This window comes from Taudactylus pleione, unplaced genomic scaffold, assembly GCF_031769625.1.
Source record: "Taudactylus pleione unplaced genomic scaffold, aTauple2 ptg000282l, whole genome shotgun sequence".
Taxonomy (NCBI): Eukaryota; Metazoa; Chordata; class Amphibia; order Anura; family Myobatrachidae; genus Taudactylus; species Taudactylus pleione.
In genome coordinates, this window is record NW_028284684.1 from 16,320,464 (window position 1) to 16,335,678 (window position 15,215).

General features: G+C 42.5%; 1 protein-coding gene across 1 annotated transcript in view; it reads right to left on the minus strand.

Moving 5' to 3' along the window:
- Positions 1 to 15,215, minus strand: part of DNAH10 (dynein axonemal heavy chain 10) — a 270,391-nt gene that overhangs the window by 51,967 nt on the left and 203,209 nt on the right. The window contains exons 55-59 of the mRNA XM_088482144.1: positions 14,701 to 14,898; positions 12,523 to 12,684; positions 6,354 to 6,528; positions 4,202 to 4,383; positions 3,913 to 4,049 (exon numbers count right to left, since the gene is read on the minus strand). Coding sequence (XP_088338270.1) covers positions 3,913 to 4,049; positions 4,202 to 4,383; positions 6,354 to 6,528; positions 12,523 to 12,684; positions 14,701 to 14,898 — 854 coding nt within the window. The remainder of the gene's footprint in view (positions 1 to 3,912; positions 4,050 to 4,201; positions 4,384 to 6,353; positions 6,529 to 12,522; positions 12,685 to 14,700; positions 14,899 to 15,215) is intronic.

Consider the following 15,215-nt stretch of genomic DNA (forward strand, 5'->3'; position numbering starts at 1 on the left):
AAACGTTAGGGCATAACCCGGTGAAACTACTTCCCGAACCCAGGCATCTGTTGTTGTGTGATGCCAGATGTTCGAAAACCGAAGAAGTCAGCCTCCTACCCTGGGATCCCCCCAGGGGGAGGCCCGTCCCATCAGGCCACTGGTTTATCCTGAGGCTTGGAACCTGGGTGTTTGGTTTGCCAGGGCTTTTTAGGTGATGGCTTTCTACCAACACCTGCTCTACCAAAGGGCTGACCTCTGACCTTCCCCTGAGGCCGAAAGGTGTGAAAAGAAGACCTTTGTCTAGGACCCGATGCTGAGGGTAACCCTGCAGCCTTGGAGGCTGCCACCGAGGCTACAATTTTGTCTAATTCCGAGCCGAAAAGGACTCCACCTGTGAAGGGTAGAGATTCTAAGGCCCTCTTGGACCCTGAATCAGCCTTCCAATCTCTTAACCATAATGCTCTACGAGCGACTACAGAGGCTGCTGATGCTCTGGCGGACAATATCCCTGCATCTAAAGCTGCCTCTCCAAGGTAAGAAGAAGCCTCCTTCACATAAGAAACTATATCCTGCTGTTCTTTAGACATCTCAGGCAAGGATTCGGCCAACGCCTTCATCCATTCTTCTATGGCTCTAGCCACCCAGGCTGAAGCCATTGCCGGCCGGGTAGCTGCCCCTGAGATTGAAAAAATCGTCTTAAGGCAACCCTCCAGCCTCTTATCAGTAGGATGTTTAAGAGAACAGGCTGACGGTACTGGTAAAGTGGAAGACTTCATTAAATGTACCACATGCGTATCCACCGATGGTGGAACCACCCATTTAGAACACTGCTGAGAAGAAAACGGGTATAAAGCTGAAATCTTTTTAGCCACATGGAACTTTTTGTCCGGAGCTTTGCAAGCTTCGCCCAAAAGTTCAGATAAATGCTCCAACCCAGGAAACTTCGCTTTGACCACCCTCTGGCGTTTAAACACCGGTGCCTTCTTATGTATAGGCTCTGCCTCCTCGATATTCAAAACCGCTTTGACCACCCTAATTAAAAATGGCACATCAGCCACTGGAAAAAGATCCCCCTCTTCTATGGAGAGAGACCCCGAGAGGATACTTCATCCTCCTCAGAAGACAAATCAGAATCCGTGTCCTGATTTGCCTGTGTAGCCAAACGTCGTCTAGCTTTTGGCTGTACTGGTTTGGCTATCTGAAGCGGCTGCTGAAAAGCCATAGACGACGAAGGGCCTGCTTGCCCATGCGCATACATATCCATCCAAGATGGCAACATAGGAGGCATAAATACAGCTGGCTGCAATGGCTGCTGAACTCTTATCCCCGGAGCAGCTGGAACTGCCAATCTTTCGCCCACCTGGGCCATGATCTGGGAAAAAGCAGCCCAAGGGGGTTCCTGACCCGATGGCGGCAAATTTGACTGCTGTGGAGACTCTCTAAAACAACGGACACATAAGCCATTATGCACAAAGTCCTGAGAGGACAAGCCTGCCTTACAGGCTACACATGATATCAAAAGAGGGGCCTCAGCCACCTGCCTTTCAGAATCTTTTGATATATTTTAAAGTCTAAATCTATATATACATGTGACCCCATCCCACACACCGGCTGCAGGGAGAGAAACAGTAATGAAATGTGAACATACACACACATACACACAGTTTCACACATACACACAGTTTCAACAAGTCACAAAAAATGCATATATACTTAGCAGAGTCTATGCAATTTGTTTAGGCTCCCATGCACTATAATTAGCAAAGCCTAGTAACATATATGGAGCTTCTGTATAAATGATCCCAAAGGAGAAGTATACAGGGAGACTGACCCAATGCTTCCTGAGCAACAGCCATAGAGAGCACTGAGTGGTCTGTGGCTGACTTATATAGGAAGGCTGGGTGGAGCAACCCAAAAGTGGGACCTCAGGAGGGCTATAGTTCAGGTTGGGGGAGGGGCCGCCGGGGAAGCGTGCCTCCCCTATGCTGTATGGACCACCCAGCAACTGGCATGGCCCGGTGGTCTGTGAAAGCAGACCCAGTGGCTGGCTGCCCACACAGCAATCCTCCAGCCAGTCTCTAAGCCGGAGGACGGACCGCTTATGACCGAGGCGTCAGCGGCCGCCCACGGTCCCACCTACCTGCACCCCATCCCGGTCGCGGTCCAGAGCAGAGCCCCTGCCGAAATCACTAGCCGCGACTAGCGTTGCGGCGCCGGCGTGGTTAGATGAAGCAGGGACCCGTGCGTCTGCTTGACGCGTAGTTACCTATACGTAAACACGTGCCCCTGCCTTCCTGTAGAACTTGAACTTCAGGACTGCCCAGCAGTCCCACTGCTAGTACGGTGTCTTCTCGCACCAAACAGTACACTGACGCCCTGTGACCAGGGGCGGGGTATATGGGGGAGGACCTAGTGCATCCTGGTAGCTGAGAGCTTGGATTAACTGTTTGGTGCCTGGATGAATCCATAAATCCCAATGTGATGGCTGTGTACCCCATAGACCCTGAAGAAGAAAATGAAAATAACTTCCACCTTATTTGTAAGCTCCAATGCAATTTACAGATGCACAAACTCAGCCTCTAGACTTACCCTGTGTACTCCCAATGGGCCGAATTCAATTCAAAGCGATGATGAATAGCCGCAGGAGGGAGCTACCGCAGCTATTCAATACACCGCGCTGCGTGCCTTGTCGGGAATTGGTTAAGTCAGAGAATGCCGATTCTTACGACTTAACCTTGGTGTTTAGGCGTGAGAACCGGCATTCTCTGACTAAAGTGCCGGCCATGCAGCTGTTAGCGCCACGCTAAGCCGGCAAACAGCTGTGTGGCCGGCACTTTTATTTATCTATTTATTACCAGTTATTTATATAGCGCACACATTTTCCGCAGCGCTTTACAGAGAGAATATTTGGCCATTTACATCAGTCCCTGCTCCAGTGGAGCTTACACTCTATATTCCCTAACACATGCACAAACACAGGTAAATTTTTTTTTGTGGGGAACCAATTAACCTACCAGTATATTTTTGGAGTGTGGGAGGAAACCGGAGTACCCGGAGGAAACCCACGCAAGCACAGGGAGAATATACAAACTCCACACAGTTTTAGCGGATTTCTCCTCACATCCCCAAGGGGGTGCGAGAAGAAATCCTTTAGTCCACCCAAATAGCGCGGAGTATTGAATAGCTGTGGGAGCTCCCTCCCGCGGCTATTCATCTTCGCATTGAATTGAATTTAGTCCATTGTAAGCTTTGAGAACGCAGGGCATAGTTGTAATTGTAGTTGGAGACGAAACAGATACAAACCCCAAAATCTTGTATAATACCTTGACTTGTGTTAGAACCCAAAGCCTACGAGACACCTCAACAGGGTTTACTGTACTTGTATACCACGTGTCACGCCAAATAGCCCCTCTCAGCATGCCAGGCCCTGTGCAACACGGCCGCACTGAGTGTCTTTATCGTTTAAAAATGTGCATCTTATTCGCATAATAAAACAGCTGGGAGCAACAAAACTACATCGCTAGCTTACACTGATCAATTTGATGTGTCACATTTGTACATCTGTGAGTGACAGTCTGAACCTGTGCAAAAAGTGCTCTGATGTGAGGGCCTGCGGCCTTATCTCACGCCAGTCTTTTCTGGTGCTTTATCTGCGACTTTGTACGTGTGTAAAACCAAATCCTGTGTGGTTAAAGTCGCATCCCAGCGTCTCTAGTACACCGAGTCACTTATTACTGCCTCTAAGATGCAAAATGACTATAAAAAATACGGTATAGTTCTCCTCTCGGACAGCCTTAGTCACACCGCATGGTGTACGGACAACCAATAAGTGAGGACACTTCTGAAGATGACCTATCAAAATAAAGCATCAAAAAAAACAATACTAATAAAAATACAGTCACTATAAAACAATTATTAATCATACTCTACCTTTTCTCTCTTTGGTTTGATTTCCTTAGCCACATCACAATAACCCATTACAGCATCAACAAACTTCAACATTCCCAGGCCCGCTTTACTAATGGCCTCCATCTCTTCAAATGTTGCATTGAGATTTTTTAAGAACCCTAAAGGAAAAAGCAACAACACAACAGATTAATGGCATGTCAGTAACCCAGTTGATGTTAAGCAATTTTAGTTTAGCTAAGATACTGGGATAGTGTAACAGCAAACATACCACTTGCTAACAGACTGCCATAGCATATATATTATACTGTACCTCTGACTGTCTTGACTTGATTCTGAGTGATTGCATCAAAGTCTATCTCCATAAGTATCTTCAGGAAATTTGGTTCCGACATCATTCCCTTTGCATTTTTCCAGCTGATCTCCTTGTACCCTCTCATCACCAAGATACACTCACAAACTACCTGAACTTGCCTTGGGGGTTTGGCAAATGTCCTTTAACAACACAGAAATACATTTAATCTTTACATGAAATGCATATGGTTGATACCATACAATAGACCACTGCAAGCTCAAACATCATGCTACAGTATACTAGTATACAAATGACCCAAACCACATAAACAGCTTTAAAAAAATTACCAAGTTCATTGTGGATAATGATATATGCTTCATACAAACAAACAAACAAACCAAATCAATAATTAAGCTTTCGTAGACAGCTGTGGATTTAAGTAGGTTTGTTACTGTCTAAATAAAGCGTATTACAACTTACCTAGTCCTTATATTCTATAGGGAAAACAAGTATAATCATTGTATATATCCCATAGGCAGTATAGTACTCCATTACACTGAACCCCCTCTGATTTCTCAGTCTAATTATTGTTCTGCTTGATGCTAATTTATATAATACAGAGCAAACATTCTGTATTACTATACAATACAGACATATACTATGTATAATATCCTGTCAATTATAGCCCTAGATACTAGGTGAGCAGTTCCAAAGTAACACACCTATGGCTTTTTGCTTTCATATGGTCATTCAAGTCCACAATGGCTAATAACCTTATATTTTCTATTAGATGCTACAATATTACCATTGTATGGAAAGCAGGGCACATGTAAATAGAAGTACAGGAAAGATAAACCTTAGCGCTAACCATATTTTTACACCCCACCATACACCACTCACATTAACACCTCACAGCACCGCACATCAGAGTGGTCGTCACACGGCCATGAGACAAGTACTTACATCTTCCTTGGACGAGCATTAGGTAAGAAAAAAGCCTTATTCCATCTCATGTAAAATAAATCACTACAGAAAGGTTCAGAATACACACCACAGTTTGGATACATAAGAGAAAGTCTGAATTTTGAGTCAGGCAAATATGAGATTTAATTTTGTGGATGTTGCATGATTGCAAAAATTAGAGTATGGGGGTGGGGGGGTTATTTTTAGGAGCATTTCTTAAGGGAACATGTCCATTTTTACTCCTCCAGAATACTAGATTTTGGCACTAGCACAAAGTTGGCAGAAATCAGATCTCAATCTCTTCCTATAATTAGTACTTTGGCTTAGATAAAACTTTAAACACTCAAAAGTGACACATATGGCATAAACAGTCCCGATGTCCCCTCACTCACATAAATCATTTCAGCTATAAATAAGGATAGACTTAATACTTCCTAGAATGCTTTCTCTTACCCAGTTTGTGCAATGATTTAAATTTACCCCAACATACGCCTTGTTCTCCTGAGTATAGGGATATCAAATAAATGTAAAACAGGCAAGTATGAAAGAATTACATACAACTTAACATTAAAAGTTACATTTTATTTACTTTTTAAAATGTTGTTCAATTTCCTATTATTTCTATGTTTATTTTAATGATGTAGCATGTACCAAATTTCCCCTGCATGTAGATTCAGTGTCATTTGGACCTTACAGCATCTGATATGGCGGCCACTATTAGTTACAATTACACTGGTATACCCATGCTGACGAGAGAAAGATGCTCACTACTTGGAGGTAACTGGCGATTATGCAAATATTTCTTGTACTTAAGGGGTAAGTGACGAGTTGGGTACCGGATGCCGGCGGTCGTAGATTCCAACTGCTGCCGGGATGTCACCTACATCCCCAGGTGGCCAGTGACTGCAAGTTATGACTCCTGACCACTTCAATAGAACCCAAGGCTGTCATTAACAGCTATACTACTGTACAAGGCTGTGTTGTGACCACCATTCTGAAGAATCATGAATAAATGGCATCTCAGCACAATCACCAGGAAATATCTAAAGAAGCTTCGTTATGAAGGTTAAACACTTTAATCTGCCAAAATGGCACTTGTAGATGTGACATTCCTAATTATTAATTTGCATTAAAGTGCTATGCTCTGTATATGTGTAGAGATCCAGCAGCTTTTGCTCATAGACACATACTGTGAAAACAAATGTACCTGATCTCAGTAACATCAGATCTGTCCAATTTTTGCAGTTCCAATTTTGCAGCCTCCAGGATGGGCAAAGCTTCTGCCAGAGAGCTCTCTGCGTCCTTCTTCTCCACCGCAATCACCTTATTCTGCTCCTCTATTTCTGCTGCCTTCTCTTCAGCAAGCTTTCTTTTCTCCTCAGCTATAATAAGCAATAATATAACTTGACTTGGGGTCTTTGACAGACATGGCTCACTGCAATCAGGCCAGTAACCAATTATTTAAGGTCACTAAAATATTAACGATTAAGAACATTTATTAAATCTCTATGTGCGAAAAACAGAAATTTCAGCTGTGTGACTGCGGCTATACAGATGTGTCCACATACATCTATCCTCCATGCGCTACAAGTAGCACCACACATAACGCGGGAGCTCAGTCTGCCTCGGTAGTGCCGAGCATCTTTTTACCTTCAAATGCATCTTAGTCACACAGTGATGGGAATAGTTAGCACAAGCAGCTTCTGCTGATTAAAATGATATGCAGCATGCCTATATTCTCTGTGATTCTGAGGTTGTATCTGCATGTGACATAGCATTTCACATGCAGATACTAGAGCAGTCACACACAGAACATGGGCATGCCACATATAATTTTAATCAGCAGAAGCTGCTTGTGCTAACTATTAACAAAACGCATTTGAAGGTAAAAAGTCGCACAAAAAGACACTCGGCGCTACCAAGTCACGCCACGGCATGGCGCGATTAGATGGGCAGTTTAAGGTGCAAGGAGGCTAGATGTATGAGGTCACATCTGTATCTGCAAGTTAAATGCTATGTTACAGTGTCAGCGGCTGTGACAGACACACACAGAATATAGACATGCTGCTTATCATTTTAAATTAATCAGCATAAGCTGCTTGTGCGTCTTATTCACATTCCAATAAAAGTTGTACAAAAAGATGCTCAACGCTACCGAGTCACACCACTAGCAGGGCTGTTTAACACGCAAGTTGGCTAGATGTTTGTGGACACATCTGTGTATAAGGGGGAATTCAATTAGCCCCGCCCCAATAGATTATCAGGGGTAAAAAAAGGCGTTAGCTTCCGGCTTTATCGCCCGAGGCTATTGCATTAGACACCCCTTTTCCCGATATCTGTGTTAACGGGCGTTAACACCCAGAAACCGTAAAAAGTTCACGGTTTCGGGCGTTAAGTGTCTGTTATCATCCGGATGCAGCACACTTATCAGGGATCATGAGACCCGAAAAGAAATCCCTGTTAAGTCTGGCTAATTGAATTGCCTATGGCGATCAATTAGCTTGCGGTAAATTACAGCAGTTAATTGAATCTCCCCCACAGATTCTACAACGTGGGAGAAAGGCAAATTATAGTAAAAGGCCCACACTTTACAAAAGGCCTATACTGTTTACCGATGATTACATTTAAGTTGCAAAAAAAAATATATATATATATATATATAGTGTTATCTTTCATTACTAAACCCATAACCTTGTATATAGAAACACAAAAACACTATAAAAGGGAAAACAATATTATTTTTTATTTTTAATACAAACAATATGTATAATAGTGCATGTTTTCCAGATTTCCTCCTATCACAACTGAAAAAATACATCACATAGTCAACTTTTAAAATGTGTCTGCCAGTAATACATACATCTTTACATGAGGTATGACATCTTGATGATATGCACTGTGTGCTACTTATTATTATTATTAATAAATATTCCTTCAAACAATTACTATATGCTATTATCGTAGCATCATAATAATACCCCTTTTACACCGGAGCTAAAACCCGGGTTTTTGAAGGGTTAACCCGGGCAGCTCCCTGGTGTAAAAGGGGAGAGAGTTGGATCGCCGGGTCGAGTGACCCGGCAATCCAACCCAGGTAACTAGCAGGGTTTAACACGGGCGTAGCCCGTGAAACCCTGCTGTGAGAACAGCGCACTCCGGGTCACGATGACCTGGAGTGCGCTGCTAGCCGGCCGATTGGTCCGGCTTCAGTGGCGCTTGGAGATGACGTCATCTCCAAGCAACCACTTTCACTCCGCAAAAGCCGGGTCTATGCAGACCCGACTGCGGTGTGAGCGGCGCCGACTCGGGAATATCCCGAGTCGGCGCCGGCAAAATTCCGGGTCTGATCCGGATAGGAACTTTGTTCCAACTCCGGGTCAGACCCGGAATTTAGGTGGAAAAGGGGTATAAGTTTGAATTGCTTTAAAAATGTAAGAAAGTTGAAAATAACAAACTGGCAATATCATTTTAAATATGGCATAAGTATAATACTATTTACAGTTTATTACATTATAGGCCCGTATTCAATTAGAAGCAAAAAGCTGAGATCTGCAAAAAAGTACAGACGATTGCGACTTTTCGCCTGTCGGAAAAGTATCGCTGTATTCAATTCCATCCACTTTTCGCGTACGCGGAAACGCAATGTAATAGGCGCAAAAGATTTGCCTCTGAATAGGTGGAGCAAAGAAGTGCAAAATTTTTGTTTGGGGGTGCAACGGTGGGGAAACCACTCAGTCCCCAATGGACAACTGCATCCAAAAATTCCTAAAAAAAACTTTTAAAAACACCACAAAAAAGTACTTTGAATTTGGGGGCGAAAAAGTGCAAAGTGGGGGTACAAGTTTGCAAACTAGCGAAATAAGGTCCTGGGGGTGCACTAAGAAGGGGTCAAGTGTTTTGGGGATTGCAGCTGCATTTTTGGGGGTGGAATTTCACATTTAAGAGTTAACTTTAGAGACATTAAAACATGCTTGCACCCATTTCCAGGTACCCCAAATTTGACAGGACTTCTTTTTTTTTTTACCAAAAATTACTGCTCTATACCATTCTTCACCACTTGTGCAAAGGCGCTAATTAGTAGCAATTGTGCAAACTTATGCACCCCAAATAGTTTTATTAGGGCTAATTGGGCACTACTACATTGATCCCCAATGTTTCTGCATTTTTTGTGGGGTACAGGCTGATTTCCACGATCTGACACCACTTTTCGCCTGTTCTGACTTCGCGTGTCTCAGTTTTCGCGGCTTTTGGAATCGAATACGGCCTATAGTGGGGGCGCGCACGATAACTTTCCACTGCTAAAATACGCGATGTAGGCGAAATGTCCAGCAGGCAAAACTTTATCGCGGGTGCAAAACTAATTGAATACCGATATATGTGAAATAATAACATATGTATTTTCTCCGTGACCAAAAATAATCATATAGTGACTTTTATTATCATCATAAATGTGTTAAATAAAGAGCAGTTTTGAAGTTAGAAGGTGCCAGTAAGTTAATATCAAGTTAGTATTGAAGTTAAAAGTTGAGAGACACAAGACGACATATAGGTGAAAATGTATTTAGCTGCAGCAATTTACAACGGACTTATTGAACCCCGGGACTATTCAAATAGCCACGCAGGCTGCAGTTAACGGGGATTTTTTTTCGGGGCCAATCAAACCTGAAAAGAAAACCGCGCTAAACAGCCTGTTAATGGGTGCCGCAACCATGTTAACTTATTGAACTTATCCCGGAATTCTATGTGTTAACGTCATTTACCAAGATAATTTAATGGGCCAAGAAAAAGGGTCTCTAACTGAATAGCCCCATGCGTTAAAGCACAAGGCTACCACCCTTTTTCACACCCGTTAAATTAAGGAGGCTAATTGAATTTCCCTTATAGACAAAAACATATTTTTAAGATAAAATTTTAATACAGCTATGGATATTTTAACCATGTCAACACATTGTACATAATTGTCAAAATGTCGACATTTAAAATCTAGGAAACTGCACCTAGTTTAGCCTACAGTAAAATATAGCCAGGCCTGCATTTTCACTGTCGACATTCTGAGTCTGACCATATCAAAAGTCGACATGATCAAAATGTGGAATGTCAAAATATAGATCTCCCTGTATATTGACTGTCATGTTTGTCATAATGTGTGACATTGTCGATATTCTGACCAGGTCTATATTTTGATTGTCTACATTTTAACCCTATTGGCATTTTATCCTGTTTATATATTAATTGTGTACATTATGTCCAGGTCTACATTATGTCCCTGTCAACATTTTGACTGTCTAAATATTGATTGTCTACATATATATTCCATGTTGACATTTTGGTTGTCTACATAATGTAACTGTTGACATTACAATGTCTATATTTTCATTGTCGACATAATATACCACACCCCATATACGTCCACCATGCACATACTGTAGATTTTGTGTCTTTGCATCTGTGCAGGTGCTTGATCACCTATTTACAGGGTTGCAGTCACTCATATTAAATAGATTTAGGGGTAAATTTGAATTGAGTCTGGTCGAGTTAACAAACTCTGGAGAGTTTGGGCATTTTTTCCACTCGCAAATTTACTAATGTAAAACTCGGTAGAGAAATCTCCTTTGCTACGGGAAAATACTGGAGAGTTGACTCTCTTCAATTCACCATCGGCTAAACTCGAGAACCTTTTCACTAGTGAAGATAGGATTCTGGAATTTACCAAGATGCGAGTTTAGAAACTCTCATGAGAACGGACAACACTCCTGTAAAAATACGTGAAATCAATTCACCTGTCTGTGATCAGCCAGTTTGGCAGAAACATACACAGATGAAATAACGTGAGGTTACCCCCAACCCCCCCCCCAAAAGCCTGACCAGCCCCGGACTTGTTAGCCTGCCCTGGTACCTAAAATTATGGGGAACAAAACGAGTAGGGTTCCACAGTAATTTAGGTACCAGCACCAGGCTGCAGGGCCAGTCCTGGTTTTAATTATAGGGGGAACGAAAATGCGTAGGGGTCCCCCTATAATTAAAATCAGCACCAGACCCAAAATGACCAGGGTGTAATGCCACAGCCCGTAGACCCTACTACTGGGTCTCCAGGGCCAAAGCATTCTCACCCCAAGCCACTCAGGCCAATCCGGGGATCTCAGGGGAGGGTCCCCCCTCTCCCGAAACCCCAGGCTTGGTCAGAAGCCCAGGGCTCTTCCCCGCACCCCTGGGCTGCGGGTAGGGGGGTAATAAAGTGATAAAGAAAACTATTGTATTTTACAGTGGAACTACAGGTGCCAGCATGCCTGCCCTTTGGCACTTGTGGAACTACAAGTGCCAGCAGGCGGCTGACACTCGTACCTCCACTGTAAATTAAAAAGTTAAATAAAGACATAACACACACACCTTAGACAGTAGAAGTTTATTACACACATACATCAATCACACATACTGTACTTACCTGTACCAGCCGGTCTGTCCTCTTCTCCAATGTAGATATCCGTGTGGAATGACCTGCAAAAAAGATCATATACTCACCTCCATCCTCGCGCTGGTCTCCGTAGCATCCAGGGGGGTCTTTGCAAAAAAACAAACCAAGTAACCAATCCATATACTTACCATTAGGGTGTATGTGTGTGACCACATACCCCGCTAACTGGCTCCCGACTGAACAGTGAGAACAGTCAGGAACCGCCAGCCAATCAGCGGCTCCTGCTCCTGACAGTTCCCACGTGGGTGAGGCAGCTGTGGCATTACACCCTGGTCGTTTTTGGGTCCGATGCTGGTTATAGGGGGACCCCTACGCATTTTTTTCCCCCCTATAATTAAAACCTGGACTGGCCCTGCAGCCTGGTGCTGGTATCTAAATAACGGTGGAACCCTACTCGTTTTGTTCCCCGTAATTTTAGGTACCAGGACAGGCTGACAAGTCTGGGACTGGTTAGGCTTTTGGGGGGTGGGGGAACCTCACATCATTTTTTTTTAAACAATCAACCAGTTTTTTCCAGGTAAAAAACACAAGCATCTCACTGATATGTGCATGCTGCTTGCTCGGGAGAGTTTTGCAGAGAGAAGACACTGCAATTTCGGGTGAGTAATCTCCTTCCAAACTTAATACTCGATCTGCTTCACCATTGGTCATCTCACTCTCAGCTAAACTCACTTCTTAGTAAATGTGTGAGTTTCAGGAGCCTCAAATCACCCGAGTTTCGGCGATGCTAATCGAGTTGCACAAAACAGACTCGACCAGACTCGATTCTTAGTGAATTTACCCCTTAGAGTTTATAGAATAGAGGAGAAATTGCAACTGGGTATTGAAGGAGAGAGTATTTATGTGTGCAGCCTATGCATACACACATTACTTATATTTCTGCATGACTTTGTGTATTACTCACCAACTGCAGTGTTGACTGATATCTCATCCAGTAATGCTTCACATGCTGCTGATTTCTCAGCTAATACCACTTTCTGCTCAGCCAGCTTTACATTAAGCTCAGCCAACTGCACAGTAGCTTCCTTCAACTTGTCTAGACCCCCTTCCAGCCGTTTGCACTGTGCTGTGACAAGAGACAATACAAGAACATAATAGTTTAACTACCAAATACAGTTATAAGTACTGTACATTGGATTTGAGCATCATATTTTTTATATTAATATACACTCAATTGTTTCTTTGATCACAAAAGTCAATAGAAAGTGTTATTTAGATTTGCAGTACCTAACCATTGTTATACTAAAATGCCTCGTCAACAATAGTGGTGTAACTAGAGTGTGGCTGGGGTGCACATGCCCGTGCCAGATTTTGGGGGAGCCATTTTTATGGTTAAAAATGCAAAAATTCCACATCTCATTTAGGACAGTCACATTTACCCTACTTGACATTTACGTGTACAGTAGTTATGTGTAGTTGCAGGAAAGTGTCAGATGATGGGGTGCTGCAGAGCAGAGTAACAGCACCAGTTGAGAGTTTGGAATGGAACGGTTGGAGGAAATGAGTAGTTTCCATTGCATAGTGTTGCACCATGTTTCAGCAAAACATGGAATGGAAAGGTTAGGTGCAAATAAGATGTAGGGCTAAATGTAATAGCCTCTGAGTTTCCGATGCTGCTGGGATTTATGCTAGTCTCCCCGTTTTTTAAGGTGGCAATCATTATAAAGGCTAAATCAGCTTGGTTTAGCCTATAGAATGTTTACCACTTTAAAAAAAATGGGGAAACTCTCATAAAATACCCGCAGCGTCGGAAACTCGGAGGCTATTACATTTTGTCCATAGGGACAAAAGTTCTGGGGGCATTGAACGTTTTTTGGAAGTGCTGGGCTTTGGAGGGGGGGTAGGGCCATCTCAACATATGAGCACTTTGGGCAGCTGCCCAGGACCCCATGATTCTAGGGGCCTTTGAGCAGGGGCCGGCTGGGGCAGGGGGCATCTACATGGAGTGTGCAGCAGCTCGCTCCATGCATAGGACAGCCGGCTGCAGTGCAGAGCAGGAAATGCACTGCGAGCTAGAGAAGATTGAGGTGGAGTCCATAATCCTCACTTTACATAATTTTTTAATGTTTTAACATTAGATTTATTAGCACTTTCAACAAAATCAAAGGTTTCATTTTATTAACCATTACATTTTTATTCCAATGAATAGGTGGGTAGGGGCCCCTGTTCAGACTGCCGGGTGTGTGTGCGCGAGCGCGCTCGGTATTGCTCTTTTGCCTTCCTCTAACAATTTCCTAATTTGTGTTTATGATGTGTGTGTTTTTGTAGCTCAATGGGCATGATTCAGATTTTGGAATGGAGTAAGAAAGAGCCAGTAACTGTGCATCTTGGTAAAACCATCTGTACTGCAGGTGGGACAGATTTAAAATGCTCAGAGATTTAGATTTGGGAGGGGTGTGTCAAAATGGAAATCTAAATTGTAGTGTAAAAAGCTGTCTGGCAATTGTGGGTTACATGCAGAAGTAGCCAGTATTTACCCTACACGCAAAAACAATGTATGTATTTGCACCCCTTGCAGTGCAACATGGTTTGTCCAGGTGCAAAGTTACTTGCTTTTACTCTATTCCCAAATCTAACTCAGGTACAATATATGAATTAGCCTGACATATATATAACAGTTCTCAAGGGATGCAATTTTTTATTTGCCCTGGGCGCTATCAACCCTAGTTACCCCATGTAGCGAACAGTAATAGCCATAGATTAGTTCATATATTGTATTCCACTGGTCTACATATTATGGCTAGCTCTATACCGAGATGTTATATCCTCTATTGAACTAGATAGGATGTCCTTGGTAGCACAAAGCTATTCACTGCCTGTCCATTTATTACTCTATTATTATAAACACACACACACATTTTTATATATATATATATATATATATATATACACATATACATGCATACACTTAACTGTATATATATATATATATATATATATATATATATATTATATATATTAGTGCTTTACACTCAATGATCAATATTACATCTTCATTGAGCACTTGCATAATATATATATAGTTTTGGTAATGACCCTTTATGGTGATAATTATTCCAAAAATCCCACATTCATATCTTACCCAGATTAAACTGGTTCTTTTCTTCCAATAACTTTGAATATGTGTTGATAAAGTCCAGATAATTCTTTGGGGTGACATAATTGCTGCGTCTTAGTTTCTGCTGGAATTTTTTGCTGAATTTTCCCACAGAATCATGAACCATAACAACGTGGCCGATCACTGGCTCTAAATGCTGAGATGGGATCATTTCATTTATGCCTGAAACATAAAAAGCATTACTTAAAATCAATTCATTACGGTATATTCAATAAGCCATGGGATTTACTGCAGGCTTATATGTCAGTAAACCTGCAGGCTGTACTTAATGCAAATTTCGGAGGTGCAAACAGAAATACGCATTAAGTAGGGCTTTTGGGGCTATCCACGAGTGGTTAACCCATAGCTCCGGTCACTTAACCCGGAATCTATCGGTTACCACGTGAGAAAACAGGCATCTAATCGAATAGCTTTAGACATTAAAGCCAAGTTCCACAGCTAATTGAATATGCCCCAATATGTCCTTTGATTAAAAAAAT